This window comes from Ambystoma mexicanum, chromosome 6q, assembly GCF_040938575.1.
Source record: "Ambystoma mexicanum isolate Mex_15411 chromosome 6q, UKY_AmexF1_1, whole genome shotgun sequence".
NCBI classification, from domain to species: domain Eukaryota; kingdom Metazoa; phylum Chordata; class Amphibia; order Caudata; family Ambystomatidae; genus Ambystoma; species Ambystoma mexicanum.
The window spans coordinates 1,425,344,687-1,425,360,750 of record NC_090937.1 but is presented as its reverse complement, the minus strand read 5'-3'; the positions used below and the strand labels follow the sequence as shown (position 1 = coordinate 1,425,360,750).

Genomic DNA, 16,064 nt, shown 5'->3' with positions numbered 1-16,064 from the left:
TTATACAGGACGGTAAAGACGCTATGTGCGAATCCCTCCAGACGGGCATTGATTCGGCTGACAGTATCAGCAGAGCAATGGCGGCAAGTACATCAACCAGGAGATTCGCTTGGTTGAGAAAGTCTGGTTTTGCCCCACATGTGCAAGCCAGGCTCTTGAACATGCCATTCGATGGCTCTTCTTTGTTCGGGAAAAAGGCGGATGACAGTTTAGAGAAACTGCAAACTTCAAAAGCAGCAGCAAAATCCCTAGGAGCTGCAATCCGTCAGACTCCTTTTCGTCCCACAGGAACCTCTGCGAGGGGCAAGTCCTTTCGCTTCTACTCCGCATTCGGAAGAGGTAGAGGACGACCGGCTCAAAGGGGTCAAAGAAGAACTACCCGGGGTGGACGGGGTAGATATTCAAAAGCCGCAGCAACAGCAGGTACCTCTTTACCATCGGCATCTCCATCAGCCGCCCCAAAACCACTCTGAGGACTTCCCTCACAGGACACCTGTAGGAGGCAGGTTGACTCAACATCTGGCGGTATGGCAAGCTATCACGTCAAATGCTTGGGCATTGGAAACAGTTGCCCAAGGTTACTGCCTGCCTTTCCTACGTATACCTCAGAGTCATCCACCGGGGATCTGCTCTCAGAAAGCTCCAGATCCGCTCCTCTTGCAGGAAATTTGGGACCTGCTAGAGAAAGGTGCCATAGAACCGGTACCTGTAGCGGAGAGGAACAAGGGCTGGTACTCCCCTTACTTTCTCATTCCAAAGAAAGACGGAGGACTGAGACCCATCTTGGACTTGCGAGAATTGAACAAATTCCCCAGAAAAAACAAATTCAAGATGGTCACTCTTTCTCAGATCCTCCAGGCCCTTCAGTTCCAGGACTGGTTATTATCTCTGGACCTTCAGGACGCTTATTTCCATGTGCCTATCCATCTCAAACACAGGAAATACCTGAGGTTCGCAATTGGCAACTCTCACTATCAATTTCGAGTGCTGCCATTTGGGCTGACCTCCGCCCCGAGGGTCTTCACCAAGTTAATGTCGGTAGTGGCTGCAAGTCTAAGGAGGGAAGGGATTCACGTCTACCCCTACCTGGACGATTGGTTGATCAGGGCTGTTTCTCCGGAACAAGCTCAGATCCAGCTAAATCACGTGTGCCACTTCCTTCACAGACTGGGCTACTCCCTCAATTTAAAGAAGTCACAAATGATACCATCGCAGAGACTCCAGTTCATAGGAGCGATCCTGGACACTTCCCTGGGAAAAGCCTCGCCACCAGAGGTGAGGGCTCAAGATATTCTACAGATGGTTACCAAGTTCCAGCATGCCCAACGTCTCCCAGCCTTCGACTTTTTGAGGTTGCTAGGCCTCATGGCATCCTGCATTTTCCTAGTGCCAGAGGCTCGCCTGAGAATGAGATCCCTCCAGTGGGCACTGAGGACTCAGTGGTCACAATTCTCAGGGAGAATGACAGATCTTCTTCAGGTTCCCGGCAGGGTGGCTCGAGACCTTCAGTGATGGGCCTGTCAGGAGAACATTCTGAAAGGAAAACAGTTTTGGCAACCCTGGCCGGAGATAACAGTAGTCACGGATGCCTCACTCACGGGGTGGGGAGCCCACGCCAACGACTTGACCATCAGCGGTCGTTGGTCTCCATCGGAGTCCAGACTACACATCAACCTGTTAGAGCTGAGAGCCATCAGACTTGCGCTGAAGGCGTTCCTGCCAGCTGTACAAGGGAAGAACGTCCTGATAATGACGGACAACACGGTGGCCATGCATTACCTCAACAAAAGAGGAGGCGTAGGATCACTACCCCTGTGCAGAGAGGCGATGCAGCTCTGGTTTTGGGGAATCCAAGAAGGAATCTCTCTATCAGCAGTTCACCTAGCCGGAGAGAAGAACTTGACAGCGGACGCTCTGAGCAGGCAGAACACAGTCTCCCACGAGTGGGAGCTAGCTCAGGAAGTCCTTCAAGAGATCTTTGCCCTTTGGGGAACCCCTCAGGTAGATCTGTTCGCCACCAGCCTAAACAGGAAATGCGACCTGTTCTGCTCAAGGGAATTTCCCCCGAGAGGAGCTCTGGGAGACGCGTTCATAGTGGACTGGGAGTTTCCGCTTCTGTACGCGTTCCCACCGGTCCCTGTCATTCCTCAAATGATCAGGAGGTTGAGAAGATTCCGGCGAACCATGATTCTAATTGCCCCGGATTGGGCCAGGAGAACGTGGTACCCGGACCTTCTAGACTTGTCCATCTGCCCTCCAATTCGACTTCCACTCAGAGAGAACCTACTCTCACAGAAGGGAGGTCAGGTTCTCCATCCAGACATCAAAACCCTCAACCTTCACGCTTGGCTTCTGAAAGGCTGAGGTACAAGGATTGGGACCTCCCTGATGATGGTATGGAGGTGTTGCTTTCGGCAAGGAGGCCAGCAACAAAGTCTTTATACCGCTGCCGTTGGAACAGATTTTGCAGCTGGTGTAGAGAACAGAATATTGACCCTTTTTCATGTGGTACACCAATGGTTTTGTCCTTCCTACTATATTTGGCAAATTCAGGCCTTCAAGTTGGCACCATTTTAAGGGCTATCTCGCAGCGCTATCCATCTTTAAGCGTAATGCGGAAGAACCATCCTATTTCAAATTCGCCTTGGTAATACAGTTTCTAAAGGGGTTAACCAATGTTTATCCCCCAAGACCATTCCAAGTTCCCCTATGGGATTTAAACTTAGTACTAACTTTCCTGATGGGTACACCTTTCGGACCTCTCCATTCTTGTTCGTTAAGATTCCTTACCATTAAAACTGTTTTATTAATAGCACTTACATCTGCTAGAAGGGTGAGCGAATTACAAGCTCTTTCTTGTAAACCCCCTCATACAATATTTCACAAAAACAAAGTTGTCCTGCAAGTGAAGCCTAATTTCCTCCCAAAGGTGGTTTCTGAATTCCATATCACTCAGAAGATTACCCTACTATCTTTCTATCATCCTCCTCACCCGGGAAAACAGGAAGAGAGGTTACACAGGCTAGACCCTAGGAGGGCTTTAAGTTTTTACATTAGTAGACTAGCCAGGATAAGACAGACAGACCAGCTGTTTGTAGGTTACACAGGTCACAAGCTGGGGTTACCAATAACTAAGCAGACCATTTCCAGATGGATCGTTCTAGCCATTCTGGAATGTTATAAACTGGCAGGGAAATAGCCCCCTCAAAACCTTAGGGCTCATTCGCCCAGAGGTATTGCAGCTTCATCGGCCCTCAAAAGAGGCGTGCCGGTTAAAGACATATGTGCGGCCGCTACATGGTCGTCTGTCCATACCTTTACACGTTTTTACAATCTGGATTCCTCCTCCAGTCAAGAGACTAGGTTTGGAAGGGCTGTACTGCATTCTATTCATCAATAGAAGACAGCGTGAAGTCAGTACTCCCTCCTCCGATAATAGAATACTGCTATGGGAGCCTATCTAAGATGAGGAATACGTCGGAAGACACAATCCCTTCGAAGAACAAGTTACTTCTTACCTTGTAACGTTCTTTCGACGGGATGTTCCTCCGACGTATTCCTTATCGACCCTCCCATCCATCCCCGCAGTTCTACTTCCCTTGTTGTTGCAGCTTACGCTCCTTCAGGGTGATTAGTTAGTCCAGAAAGTATTATTGTGGGCTACAAAACGGAACTGAGCAACGGACGCTGCGCGTGGCCTTTATGGGCAGGATGACGTCGACGTCGATACGGCGGCTGTCGAGGGACATCGACTCGGAGGACGTCGACGCGCAGCGCCCTCTACAGAAAAGATTTTCCGAGGCCAGCAGAGCTGGAAGGAGATATCTAAGATGAGGAATACGTCAGAGGAACATCCCGTCGAAAGAACGTTACAAGGTAAGAAGTAACTTGTTCTTCGAAGTGATTGTGTCCTCCGACGTATTCCTCATCTTAGATAGGCTCCCATAGCAGTATTCTTCTGCCTAGTAGCATTCATTTAGAAATTCCTCCTAACAGCATATCTGCAGTGTAGTTACATGTAGAAATGTTGCATTTGGAAGTTGCTTTTAGTCTCCCAAATAGCATATCTGTGGCATAATTGCATTTAGAAAGTCTCCCAATAGCATATCTGTGGCATAATTACATTTAGAAAGTCTCCCAAATAGCATATCTGTGGCATAATTGCATTTGGAAAGTCCATCTAATAGCATCCACGGTGTAGTCACATTTTAAAGTGTGCCGAATAGCATATCTGCTGGTGAAATATTTAGAAAGAGACATAATTGCATTTAGAAGTCTCCCAATAGCATATCTGTGGCATAATTGCATTTAGAAAGACTCCCAAAAGCATATCTGTGGCATAATTGCATCTAGAAAGCTGCATTAGAAAGTCTACTCAATAACATACCTGTAGCATAATTGCATCCAGAAAGTTGCATTAGAAAGTCTGCCCAATAGCATAACTGTGGCATAAATTGCATTTGGAAAGTCCATCTAATAGCATCCACGGTGTAGTTCTGTTTTGAAAGTGTGCCGAATAGCATATCTGTGGTATAAATGCATATAGAAAGTGTGACGAATAGCAGATCTGTGCTGTAATTGCTTTTAGAAAGTATGCCGAATAGCTTATCTGTTGGTGAAATATCATTTAGAAAGTGTTCCTAAATAGCACATCTGTGATATAATTGCATTTGAAACTTACCTAACAGCATATCTGTGGTCTAGCCTTGCTCTTGGTCTAATTTCATTTAGAAAGTGTGCCGATTAGCATACAGGTGGTGAAATAGTGTCTAGAAAGGGTCCCTTATAACATATCTGTGGTGAAATAGCATCTAGTCTTGCCTTCGGTTTAAATGCATTTAGAAAGTGTCTTCTAGCATTTAGAATATCTGTGGTGTAGTCGCACTTAAGAGTGCTGAATAGCATATTTGTGGTCTAGCCGCTCTTAGAAAGTCCGCCAAATAGCATATCTGTGGAGTAGTTGCATTTAGAAAGAGTGCCTAATAGCACATCTGTGATCTAGTTGCACGTGAAAATCCACCTAAAAGCATATCTGTGGTGGTCTTGCATTTGAGTCTGCCTAATATCATTCCTGTATCCTAGTTGGCTAGAAGAAATTCTAACTAATAACATATCTGTGCAGTAGCTGCAACTAGATAGTCTGCCTAAATCGTAGTTGCGGTCTAGTTGCACTTAGAAAGGCCACCTAATGGCTGTGGTGTAATTCCGCGGAAAAGTGTGCCCAATAGCATATCTGTAGTCCAGCTCGAATTTAGAAACCCACCTAACAACAAATCTGTGTAGTAATTGCATTTGAAAGAGTGCCTAACAGCTTATCTGTGGCTAATTACAATTTGAAGGTCTGCTCAATAGAATATTCTGTGGTCTAGCTACATTTGAAATTCTGCCTAAAAACTTTCTGCGGCCTAGTCTACACTTAGAACAATAATACTTAGAATTCGGGAATAATAGCACCATGTTTAGTTGAACCTAGAAACTGTGAATAACCTCACCCAGTGAATTAGTTGAACTTAGAAAGTACAAATAATCGCTAGGTACAGCTGTAGTACTGTTAATCGTAAAAGTATGAACAATTAACATCAAGTGATATAGCTAAAGTGGGATGGTGTGAACAAAGTCATCCAAACCCATTTATATCACTGTTCGAACCCTGATTGCACCCAATCGACCAAGGTCTGCCGAAAATGCCCCTGTGCGCCCACCCCCCCCTCCTGCCAGCCCTGCCACCCATGCCCCCTTCCCCAAATCAGCCCACCCTGCACCACATCCCCTACCAATCCCCTTTGCAAACACCAAGCCAGAGGGACACGATGGCGAGCCAACCACCCTAAGACCTCTGCTTCTCCCATCCCCTCAACCCATCAGCCTACCATGATCATACCCGCTCCCCTCACTACCCTCCCAGGCACACCCGACCCAACAACCTTTCACCCCGATTCCCTCATCAACTCCTTCCAACATCCCCCTTCGACCACACTCCTTCCCCTGCCTATAAACTGCACGCCTCGCCCTAGCAAGAACAGAAGCCTCCTCCCTTCCCCCTCTGACCACCCTACCCTCTCCGACACCAATCGCAACAAAGACACTGAAGAGAAAACATACCTGGTCCCCCTCAATCTCTCAGGCGCCTCTCCTGTCTCGACCCACCACCTCATCCCCCCCCAATCACCACCCTCCCCCCCATGTCTCACACTGCCTGAAACCCCTCTCCCTCAATTTCTCACCGACCACAGCTGAAACTCCTAACCCCCACACCCCACCCTCAAATCCCCCGTGCCAAACCCAATCATCCCAACACACGCGTCCATCCACTCCCACCCGAAAACCACCAACTCTTCTGCTCGCCCACCCTTCCCATCGACCATCAACCACCCCACCCCTCTTGCTCTCCAGTTTCCACCTTCTCCCCCCCCTCTGACCTCCCATCTCTGCCACTCCAACATCATCCTCCTCTACCGAAGGGAATTGCATCCTTTTTAATGCCCGTTCCGTAGCAAAAAACAGACACAGCATCTTTGACCTCCTCGCCTCGGACAAACCAGACCTGGTCTTCATCACTGAAACCTGGTTTTCTGACGACATCGCCCCAATCGCCACTGAAGCCTTCCCCCCTGACTACTTCTTCATTCCACTGAACCGTCCATCCAGAGGAGGAGGAATAGCAATCGCCTTCAAGTCTAACTTCCACACCTCAATCATTGACAACCAACCATCCATTCCTTCCTGCGAATCACTCCTCATTAAACTACCCCTCCCCCCTTCATTCTACCACAGCTTCCTAATAATCTACAGACCCCTTGGCTACGATAGACAATTCTCAAACAACCTCTGAGACTCTATTGCCACCCTCCAACTAAACCATCCCAACTTCACCCTTCTAGGATTTCAACATATGGCTTGACATTCCCACCAACCCCATGATACACTCTCTGGTTGACGGCCTAGATGCAATTAACCTCCAACCCCACATAAACGACCCGACTCACTATAAAGGACACACACTTGATGCCATCTTCCGCTCCCATAACCTGATACATCCAACCCCCTCCCCCCACCCCTATCATCTGGTCCGATCACAATCACTTCATTGTTTCTTTCGCCATTCGCTCACCCAACCCGCTCTCCTTATCTGAACTTGAACATCTGAATCTACGCAAATGCTGGTAGAAACTAATAATCCTTCCTGACCTAGCCGACGCACTCCTTCAGTCTCCTCCCCCTACCTGCCTACTCAATGAACAACTAACCCCTAACGCCTTTGACTCATGGCTCAACACCTCACTAATGCGGCTCACACCCTCTTGCAAACCATCAGCCCTCCGTAGCCTTTTCCCTAGATGGTTCACACCGGAACTGAAGACCACTAAACAACTATATAAATCCCTAGAACGCAAATGGCGGAATGACAAAACACCCCTGAGCAGATCCACCTTGGCCCGGCACCTTCGTCAGTACAAGGCTGATATCCGGAAAGGAAAAAAAGCCCATTACAACTCCCGAATCCTAAACTGTAAAAACCCCAGCAAAGAACTTCACAAAATCATCACCGAATTCACCAAACCATCATGCACCACAACCCTCCCGACCCCCTCACAATTGCTGTGACTCGCTCTCTCTCCACTTTTACACCACAGCTCTCGAAAGAACAAACGCTCTAACCAACAAACTAGCTCTCTTACACCCACCAGGCAATACACCCTCCATACCGGCCAACCCACCGCCTGCGACCAGTATCCAACCAACGTCCAACTCCTTCAGTCCAATATCATCCGACCAATTTCTCAAACTTCTCTCTGCCCGCAAACCATACGGCTCTCCGCTGGACCCTTGCCAGCCACAACCCTCAAATAAATTTTCACATCTACCTTGCAGGAGAACACCCAAGAACCATCATAAATGACTCCCTTTCCTCGGAAATGTTTCCCGACGCATTCAAAACGGTTCATGTCAAACCTCTTCTAAAAAAAAACCTTCCCTCGACCCCAAGAACTACTGCCCCATCGCAAACACCAGGTTCCTTGCCAAACTTGTTTACCAAACCGCCTACTCCCAACTAAATGCCTTTGTCGAAGCCAACAATCACCTAGACCCCGCTCAGTTGGGTTTCATAGCCCGACACGGAACCAAAACCACCCTAACCTCAATCTGGGATGACCTTAAAAACACGGCAGATTCTGCGGGATGCGCCGCACTAATCCTTCTTGACCCATCTGCCGCCTTCGACACAATCAACCACTCAATCCTCCTTGACCGCCTCCACTCCCTAGGAATTCGTGGAATCGCTCTCAACTGGATTGCATCCTTCCTCAATAATAGGAACCAAATAACCGTACTCCACATATTCCTCCCAAACCCGACCAGTCGACACTGGAGTTCCAAAAGGAGCATGCCTATCAGCCCTCCTGTTTAACCTCTTCATGGCCACCATCTCACGAATAATTTGTTCACACATCATGTGCTACAACTACGCCGATGACACTCAACTAATTCTAAAATTCCTGAACCCAACTGCCGACCTGACCTCGCTTCCTGCCTCCTTGACATAGATCTCTGGATGACCACAAACCACCTCTTGCTAAACCCCTCCAAAACTGAAGTCATGGTATGTGGCAACACCAAACTTCTTCCACACCCACTACCCTGGCCATCTGCCATGGGCAACTCACCGACACCCTCTAATTCAGTAAAAAACATTGGATGCACCCTTGACTCAGACCTAACCCTCTCGCGGCAAGTAAAGAACGTCTCAAAGTCCTGCCACTACCACCTTAAAACTCTTGGGCGCATTTTTCCATACCTCTCCTTTCCCAACAGACTCTCCACGGTCCAATCAATTGTTATATCAAGACTGGACTATGCTAACCCCCTCTACCTCGGAGTCCACGCATACCAACTCCATAAACTACAAAGAGCACAAAACGCAGCAGCCAAACTGCTGCTAGCGCTTGGGCCAAGAGACCACATCTACCAGCCCTCAAAACTCTGCACTGGCTTCCAGTTGAGCGAAGGGTGACCTTCAAAACCTTATGCATTTCTCACCGAGCACTGCATAAAACCGGACCTCAATATCTTCAAGACAAACTAAAACCCTATCACCCTGCACGTACTGTAAGATCAAGCTCAGCCGGCCTTTTAGTCATACAAAAAACAAACTCAGTCAGGTTAGATGGATCATCATTCTCAGCCTTGGCCCCCACACTGTGGAACGCACTCCCACCCCACATCCGACTCACCGAAGACGACATGTCTTTCTGCAAATTATTGAAAACATGGCTCTTCCCCTAAAACCGACATCTTACTCAAACTAACTCAAACTGGATAACAGCAACTCAATGACATTAGCCCAAAATGCTAGATCGTAAATAGCAATCCAGCATCAGCATCATGATCCGAGCGAGAAATCGAAAACTAATAACCTCTAAGGTAAAATAAAAAGGACAAACAAAATAGAATGAATAAAAAGGATCAATGCAGTATAGTGGATAAAAAGAATAAGTTGTATGAGAGCAGTAAAGTGGTTGAAATTAATGAAATGGATGAAAAAAATGTAACGGACAACAAGATCAAAGTGGACGAGAGGAATAAAGTGGATAACAGCAGTTCAACTAGTCCAAACTACTAGATCATAAATAACAATCCAACATCAAGATCCAAGTGAGAAATCGAAAACTAATAACCTCTAACCTAAACTAAAAAGGACAAACCGAATAGAATGAGTGAACTGGATCAACACAGTGAAGTGGATAAAAAGAATAAATTGTATGAAAGCAGTAAAGTGGTTGGAATTACTGAAATGGATGAAATTAATGTAATGGACGAGAGGAACAAAATGGACGAGAGGAATAAAGTGGAGACGATGGAAAAGATTAATACAGGATATGGATGGGTGCACAGAGTGCACGAAACAGGTAGAGTGCAGGAAATGTAAGAGTGCATGGTATAAATGGAACAAATAGAATAGACGATTCGAGTGCATGAGACGGGTGTAGTGCATGGGACAAATGGAGAACATGGAACGGATCGAGTGCGTGCGAGAAGGGACATGGGTTGAACCGATAATGCAGGATGAATGGATGAAGTGAGTGGAGCAGACGAAGTCGGTGGAGTGCATGAATGTCGGTTGAGAGGATGAAGTGCGTAGAGCGGATGAGAGCATAGAGCGAATGAGAGTGTAGAGCGAATGAAAGCATGGAGCGGATGAGAGCGTGGGGTGGATGTACGGTGTGGTGCGGATGTAGGGTATGGAGTGGATGATAGCGTTGAGCAGATGTAGGGTGTGGAGTGGGTGTGGAATGTGGAGCAGGGGTAGAGTGTGGAGCGGGTGAAGCGAACGAAATAGGTAGGTGGAACGGGTGAAGTATGGGGTTGGAACGATTGAAGTGGGTCGAGCGGGTGGAGTGGATGGAATGAAAGAAGTGTGACAAAATGGGTAAAGTGGGTCAAACGGGTGGAGTGGATGGAACGAAAGAAGTTAGTGGACGAAATGGGTGAAGGGGATAGAACGGATGAAATAGGTGGATGAACGGATATGTGGATGATCCACTGAAGTGGGTGGAACGGAAGAAGCCTGTAGATGAAATGGATGAAGTAGTTGGACGAACGGATGACTTAAGTGGATGGAACGGGTGAAACAGGGTGTATGGAACGGGTCAAGTATGTGGATGGCTGATGCATGGAGAACAGATAACGTGGGTAGAACGAATGAAACGATCAGACCGTATGATGAAGGGATAACATGCATAGATCGGACGAAGTGAATTGATCAGAAGGAATACATAGAACTGATCGAACTGATAGTGAGCATAGAACTGAGCGAGTACATGCAACGGATGGAATGCACGGAACAGGTAGAGGGCACGGAATGGACACTACAAAAAAAATGATTAGAGTGCATCGTACGATCAAAGTGCATACAATGGTTGGAGTGCACAAAATGGGGTGCATGGAACGGTCGGGGTGCATGGAGCGGTCGGGGTGCATGGAATGATTGGAGTGTGCTCGATCTCCAGCACCTATGGTAAACCACCATATCACATCTCCACGCTTACTCTCTTCTTTACACCACCACTCAACTATAACACAGCGATACTATGACACCATTCAGTATAGCTGTTCTCATACCATCACCTGCCTCATACTCCCCATCATCCTAACTAAACACAGCTGGTTACACACCCTCCAGCGTAGGCGTTCTTCTCAGGCATTACGCAGCCAGAATCTGTCTGGATAACAATCTGCCAGAATGAACACATACTCTTGATCTCCCAAGCACAACACCTACCGGTTAGAAGCAGCCATCACACGACTGCCACACCTGCTGCACACATCTCTGGTGCCCACACGCACCTTATGACTCTCTATCCTCTCTCTACTGACTTGAACTTCGGTTCCCGAGGGCGTTCAACCTACCAGTGCCTTGAGATCATACCAATGGTACATAAGGCGTTATATAAATACAAAGTAACATAACATAACAGAACTATGACGTCCATTATGCTGCACTTGAGTCCACCCACAAGTAGCAAGCTTCTGCTCCTTTGGATTACAAAACCCTACATTCTTTCATGAAGACCATTCTAGCCAATACTCTGCCAAAAATTGTTACAGATATCCAACCATACCAAGTATTCCTTTCAGTCTTGCTCCTGATCTCCGAGGCGCAGAGAACTCTACATAATCTTGATAAAAGTTGAGCTCTGAAAGCCTACCTGCTCACCTAAATAACGGAGACCTTTCGGACACCTCTTCATGGCCAACAGCTTTCGTTTTACATGTGCTGCATTATTCTCTAGATGGGCAGCCGTTTGTATCCTGGTAACAGATTGAGAAGATCCATTCTATGGCTGCTGTTCATGCACATGCTGTCTCCTCTAAACATACAACGTGGGCCATGTGCCATGTTCTTTCTGTATGTATTATGTGGCGTCCCAATCTGGTGTTTATGATCTTATGTTGCTAATTACATTTTTGTCAAAGAGTTGCTGTCATCCTTCCTAAAGTGATGACTGGGTGCTTTGTAATCTGTATGATTCTAGAGGGACGCACACAGGATGAACCAGTATGTACAAGTGACTTTTGGATTGCTAGTCCACCCTCCTTACTTCCGATGAGCAGTTCCTATTCCTCCTCCAACCCCCCCCTGGCCCGACCCCGCTCCCGCAGATGTGCATGTAGAAGGCAGTGTTTGCATTCAGAAATGGGAGAGGGGGCAGTGGGCAAAGCTTCCTGACAAGAGCCCGTCTCTTTTGCTAAACGGTGTGGCTATTGCAGGAGCCGCTAGTGACCTGTCTCTCAATAACCAGGTGTACTATGCTGCATAACTTGTACGTCTTCATGCAGCACTTGTTATAACTCCGTTTTATGGTACATAAATGCAGTTTCTCATTTGTTGGCAGTTGTAAGTTTATAAGAGCAAACCACATGTATTTCCGACTCTTTTGATAGCTATATTTTGCAATATTTGTATTTTCAGGAAAATGGGAGTGTCCATGGCATCACTGTGATGTTTGTGGTAAGCCTTCGGTCATCTTCTGCGACCTTTGTCCGAATTCATTCTGCAAAGAACACCAAGACGAATCCCAGTTCATCGCTATAGCAGAAGGACATTTTCGTTGCTTTGAACACGATGTTGATACTGTTGAAAGTCAGATGAGTGATACACCACAGGAAAGCCCAAAAGGAACACCAGAAGAAAGCACAAAAGGGAAACCCAAGAAGAATCGAAAACGAAAGTGGCCTGAAATTGAACTGTCGCAGTAATTTTGCTGCAGGCCTTTCTGCAAACACTATCTTGTAGATACTTATTGAATTGTGAATAAACCAGAGTAAAAGTAATACAATTTACATTATATTCTGTACAGGTTATATTTTCAGGAAAAAATGCATTTTTACCTGTTGAGCCATCTGCAGCACCTGCTGCATCTGCACTGATGACCACGGCACACACTTATTTAGGACAAGGACATTTCTCAGCATTGCAGTTAACTGAATATTTTTGAATGTAAAGATTCACTTTTATACTTTTTCCAGATTGGAGAGATTTACACTTTGATGCAGAAATGTGTTTTATTTACTCTACAATGTAAGTAAAATATAGGAGGAAGACACTATTAACTGTCAAGTTGTTCTAATCAACATTTTATATTTGCTAGTTTAGTTTCCTATAATGCAGCAAAATACTTATGTAGCCCCTTTTTTATGAAGGTTTTTTAAACAAAAGTTGGTCCTATGAAAGTTGGTGTTAACTGTAGGATATAGACTTTCATGAGGGCCAAATGGTTTTTATAGAATTTTTAATGAAAACGCACCTAAAAAGTAAATTGTTCTCCGTCTTCTCTTTGTTCCCTTCTTCCAGTGTCCATCCATCTGACTGCTTGGTTGGATTTAGGGCCATAACTTATAAAATGGGGAAGTCATATTGTGCCCCCATTACTGCAGAAAATGTACATTCATTTTAAAGTAGCAGGTAAATGAACGCAGGGCTCTGTTCCTACCTCATGTAGTTAAATTGAGGACGAGAATATAGGTTCTTAAAGTGATTAAATGTAAGAGTTGCATGTAATGTTTAATATTTATCTCTCAATGGCATAGCTGTATGTTTCCTTGTGTTGAAAAGAGTGAAAGAATAGCTGTGCACCACAAAACAAAGGGAGTGGAGTGAAGTATTCCGATTACCCATTTCTGATTAGTGGGGAATCAAAAATGTGCACTTTGAACCACATTTTACTAGCAGGCAAGAGTAATAACTGCTACTTTCAATACACTTACAAGTGACTTTAATAATTACTTGTGCTTTTTTGGGCAGATTGTTTTGGTCTGTGCTCTTTATGGCTGTATGTTTTGAACTACAACTCCCATAAACCCTGCCAGCATCATCAATTTTGACGGATCATGGGATTTGTTGTCCAAAACCTCTGGAGAGCCACATGTTGCAGACTATTATTTTACCCACTGCAAGCTCACTTTCGGTGTGGCGAGCATGAGAACACAAGTTTTTTATTGCCCCATTTGCCTTATTATGAACGCAGTTCTGTTTTTATTGGTTGTGTTCTTTTCAGTGGAAGCTGCATCCTTGATCATTACCTGTATCAGGCACTCATAAGTATTAAGTGTTTTTTTATTATTATTAAAGTCCAAGGAATATTTTTAAGTGAGTCCTTCATTAACGGGATCCCCTGGGGCTCTTCCATTCGTTTTAGAAATGAGCAACCTTTCATCCACATACACGGTGCCAATTTTACTTGCAGCTGGTGATACGTTGGAGTCTCGTTTCAAAGTTTCAGACATCCGTTATATTTAATTACAAGCCAGTCTGCAGTTAAAAAAAAAAAGCTTTAAAGTATTAGTCTCTTCAGATTATGGCCGCTCGGTTAAATGATGCTGCACCAAACCAGTCCACGCTGATGCACTCTTAAGGGCAAACTATGGTAAAGATGTGTTAAAATTCATAATAATAATTTTTTTTGCAGCTAGTTACTGATTGCCAATAAAAGGTGCTTTTTTATTCTTAACTCTACTGTGCACATGTATTCTAATGTGTAATTCATGAAAATAACACTGGTTGTGCACAATGCTGCAATTCCACTGTGCCAGAGCTATCGTCCCACGTATTAGCCACTAGGCCTCTGACGTCGCTGCTCGCACCAAGATATGCTCAGACATGTTATGAACTACCACTAGTTTGAGTTTCAGCTTCTACTGAATCCAGAAAATCGCCTTAGTTGCAAGGGGGTAGCCATTTGTTGTGGATGTGTGTTGATCTCGGTTGTCCAGTTCAGAGGCCCAGCTCCGAAGTACTTCTCCTTCTAACGAGAGCGAAAAAGGGTGGTCCGTTGCTGATAAGGAACATTGAGCTGCTTTTTTATTGATGTTGCACAGATAACATTTCTATGCCTTTTGGAGTGTCTTATTTATTAGAAAGAAAACAATGATTTGACAACGTATCTGCACACCAATACGAAACGTGCCATATAAGTAAAGCATCATAAATATATAATCGAATTAATTTGGAAATCTAGAGCGATGTGGTTGTCCATGAGTTGTAATTGTTATGAATGTAGTTATTCTAAAGCAAAGTAAATCGATAATGTAAATGATGGTATCCCAAATGTACCACCCTGTAAGATCTTGAATCCAGAATGCTTTCTTTTCTATACAGCAGGTACTTTGCAATTGTTTTCTGAGGGGATTAAACATACCCTGTCTAAATGTGTGATTTGTTATTTCAGGCGATAAGTGTTAGGCATTTTGAGATTTATAATTCCGAAACCTAGTCAGCAATGTGATGACATTTTGCATGTTTTCCACATCACAGACCTATTTACCAAAGTTTTGCAAATTGTGATGGTTCGCAGTTTTTAGAGTGTTGTCAGTTTGTATTTTGTTTCTGAACTGTAGAAAGTTAATCCAAGGAGGAATTCTGTTTGAGTTATAAATGTAATTTTATTGTTAAACTTTCCCATGCTATCAATAAGTATAAAACATTGAGAGGAAGGGGTTGCTTGAGGGTATGGCAGTGTTCATAGGCTATGGACCTTGCAACCTGCACACTGAGTAGTTGATGTTTCGGACCGCCCAAAATCGTATGCTTATGCAGTGGGCATCTTGGTAACAATTGTACTATTATTGTCACCTTTCCCACATGTGCCACTGTTGGTGGTGCATGTGTGAACGTTGTCACTCGCAGTTGGTGAATACTCTAGCTATGTTTGAGAGGCGCAGAGTAAATACAGTTTTATGTGCAGGCGAATTTATTCTACTCAATCTCTGGCAGCCATGTACATCATATGCTTTGCATATATTGGCATAGCATACTTTTTGGGTAAATTGGCTGAATTATCGTCAATTCAAACATAAAGTGACCCGTCTGGTAGACTGTGCTAATACACGCCTTTTTATGAATCTCCACCGTGATTCCCACGAGCCATGACAAGGAACCGATTGAGTTATTTTGGTTTTGCAAAGCCTCTGTACATGCACCCCTGCTCCTTGTGTTCAGTTTGTCAATGCCTCTCGTAATCTTGTCGGATCACAACTTTATCTGTATGAATTAATTTGCACCCCAC

General features: G+C 45.2%; 1 protein-coding gene across 4 annotated transcripts in view; it reads left to right on the top strand.

Moving 5' to 3' along the window:
• NSD2 (nuclear receptor binding SET domain protein 2) overlaps positions 1 to 15,207 on the top strand; it is a 1,742,450-nt gene extending 1,727,243 nt beyond the window's left edge. For 3 of the 4 annotated variants that reach the window (XM_069632133.1, XM_069632132.1, XM_069632134.1), the window contains exon 23: positions 12,473 to 15,207. In XM_069632133.1, coding sequence (XP_069488234.1) covers positions 12,473 to 12,759 — 287 coding nt within the window. In that variant the 3' untranslated portion in view covers positions 12,760 to 15,207. The remainder of the gene's footprint in view (positions 1 to 12,472) is intronic. The other variant, XM_069632135.1, reaches the window with a different exon arrangement.
• Positions 15,208 to 16,064: the final 857 nt, after the last annotated feature.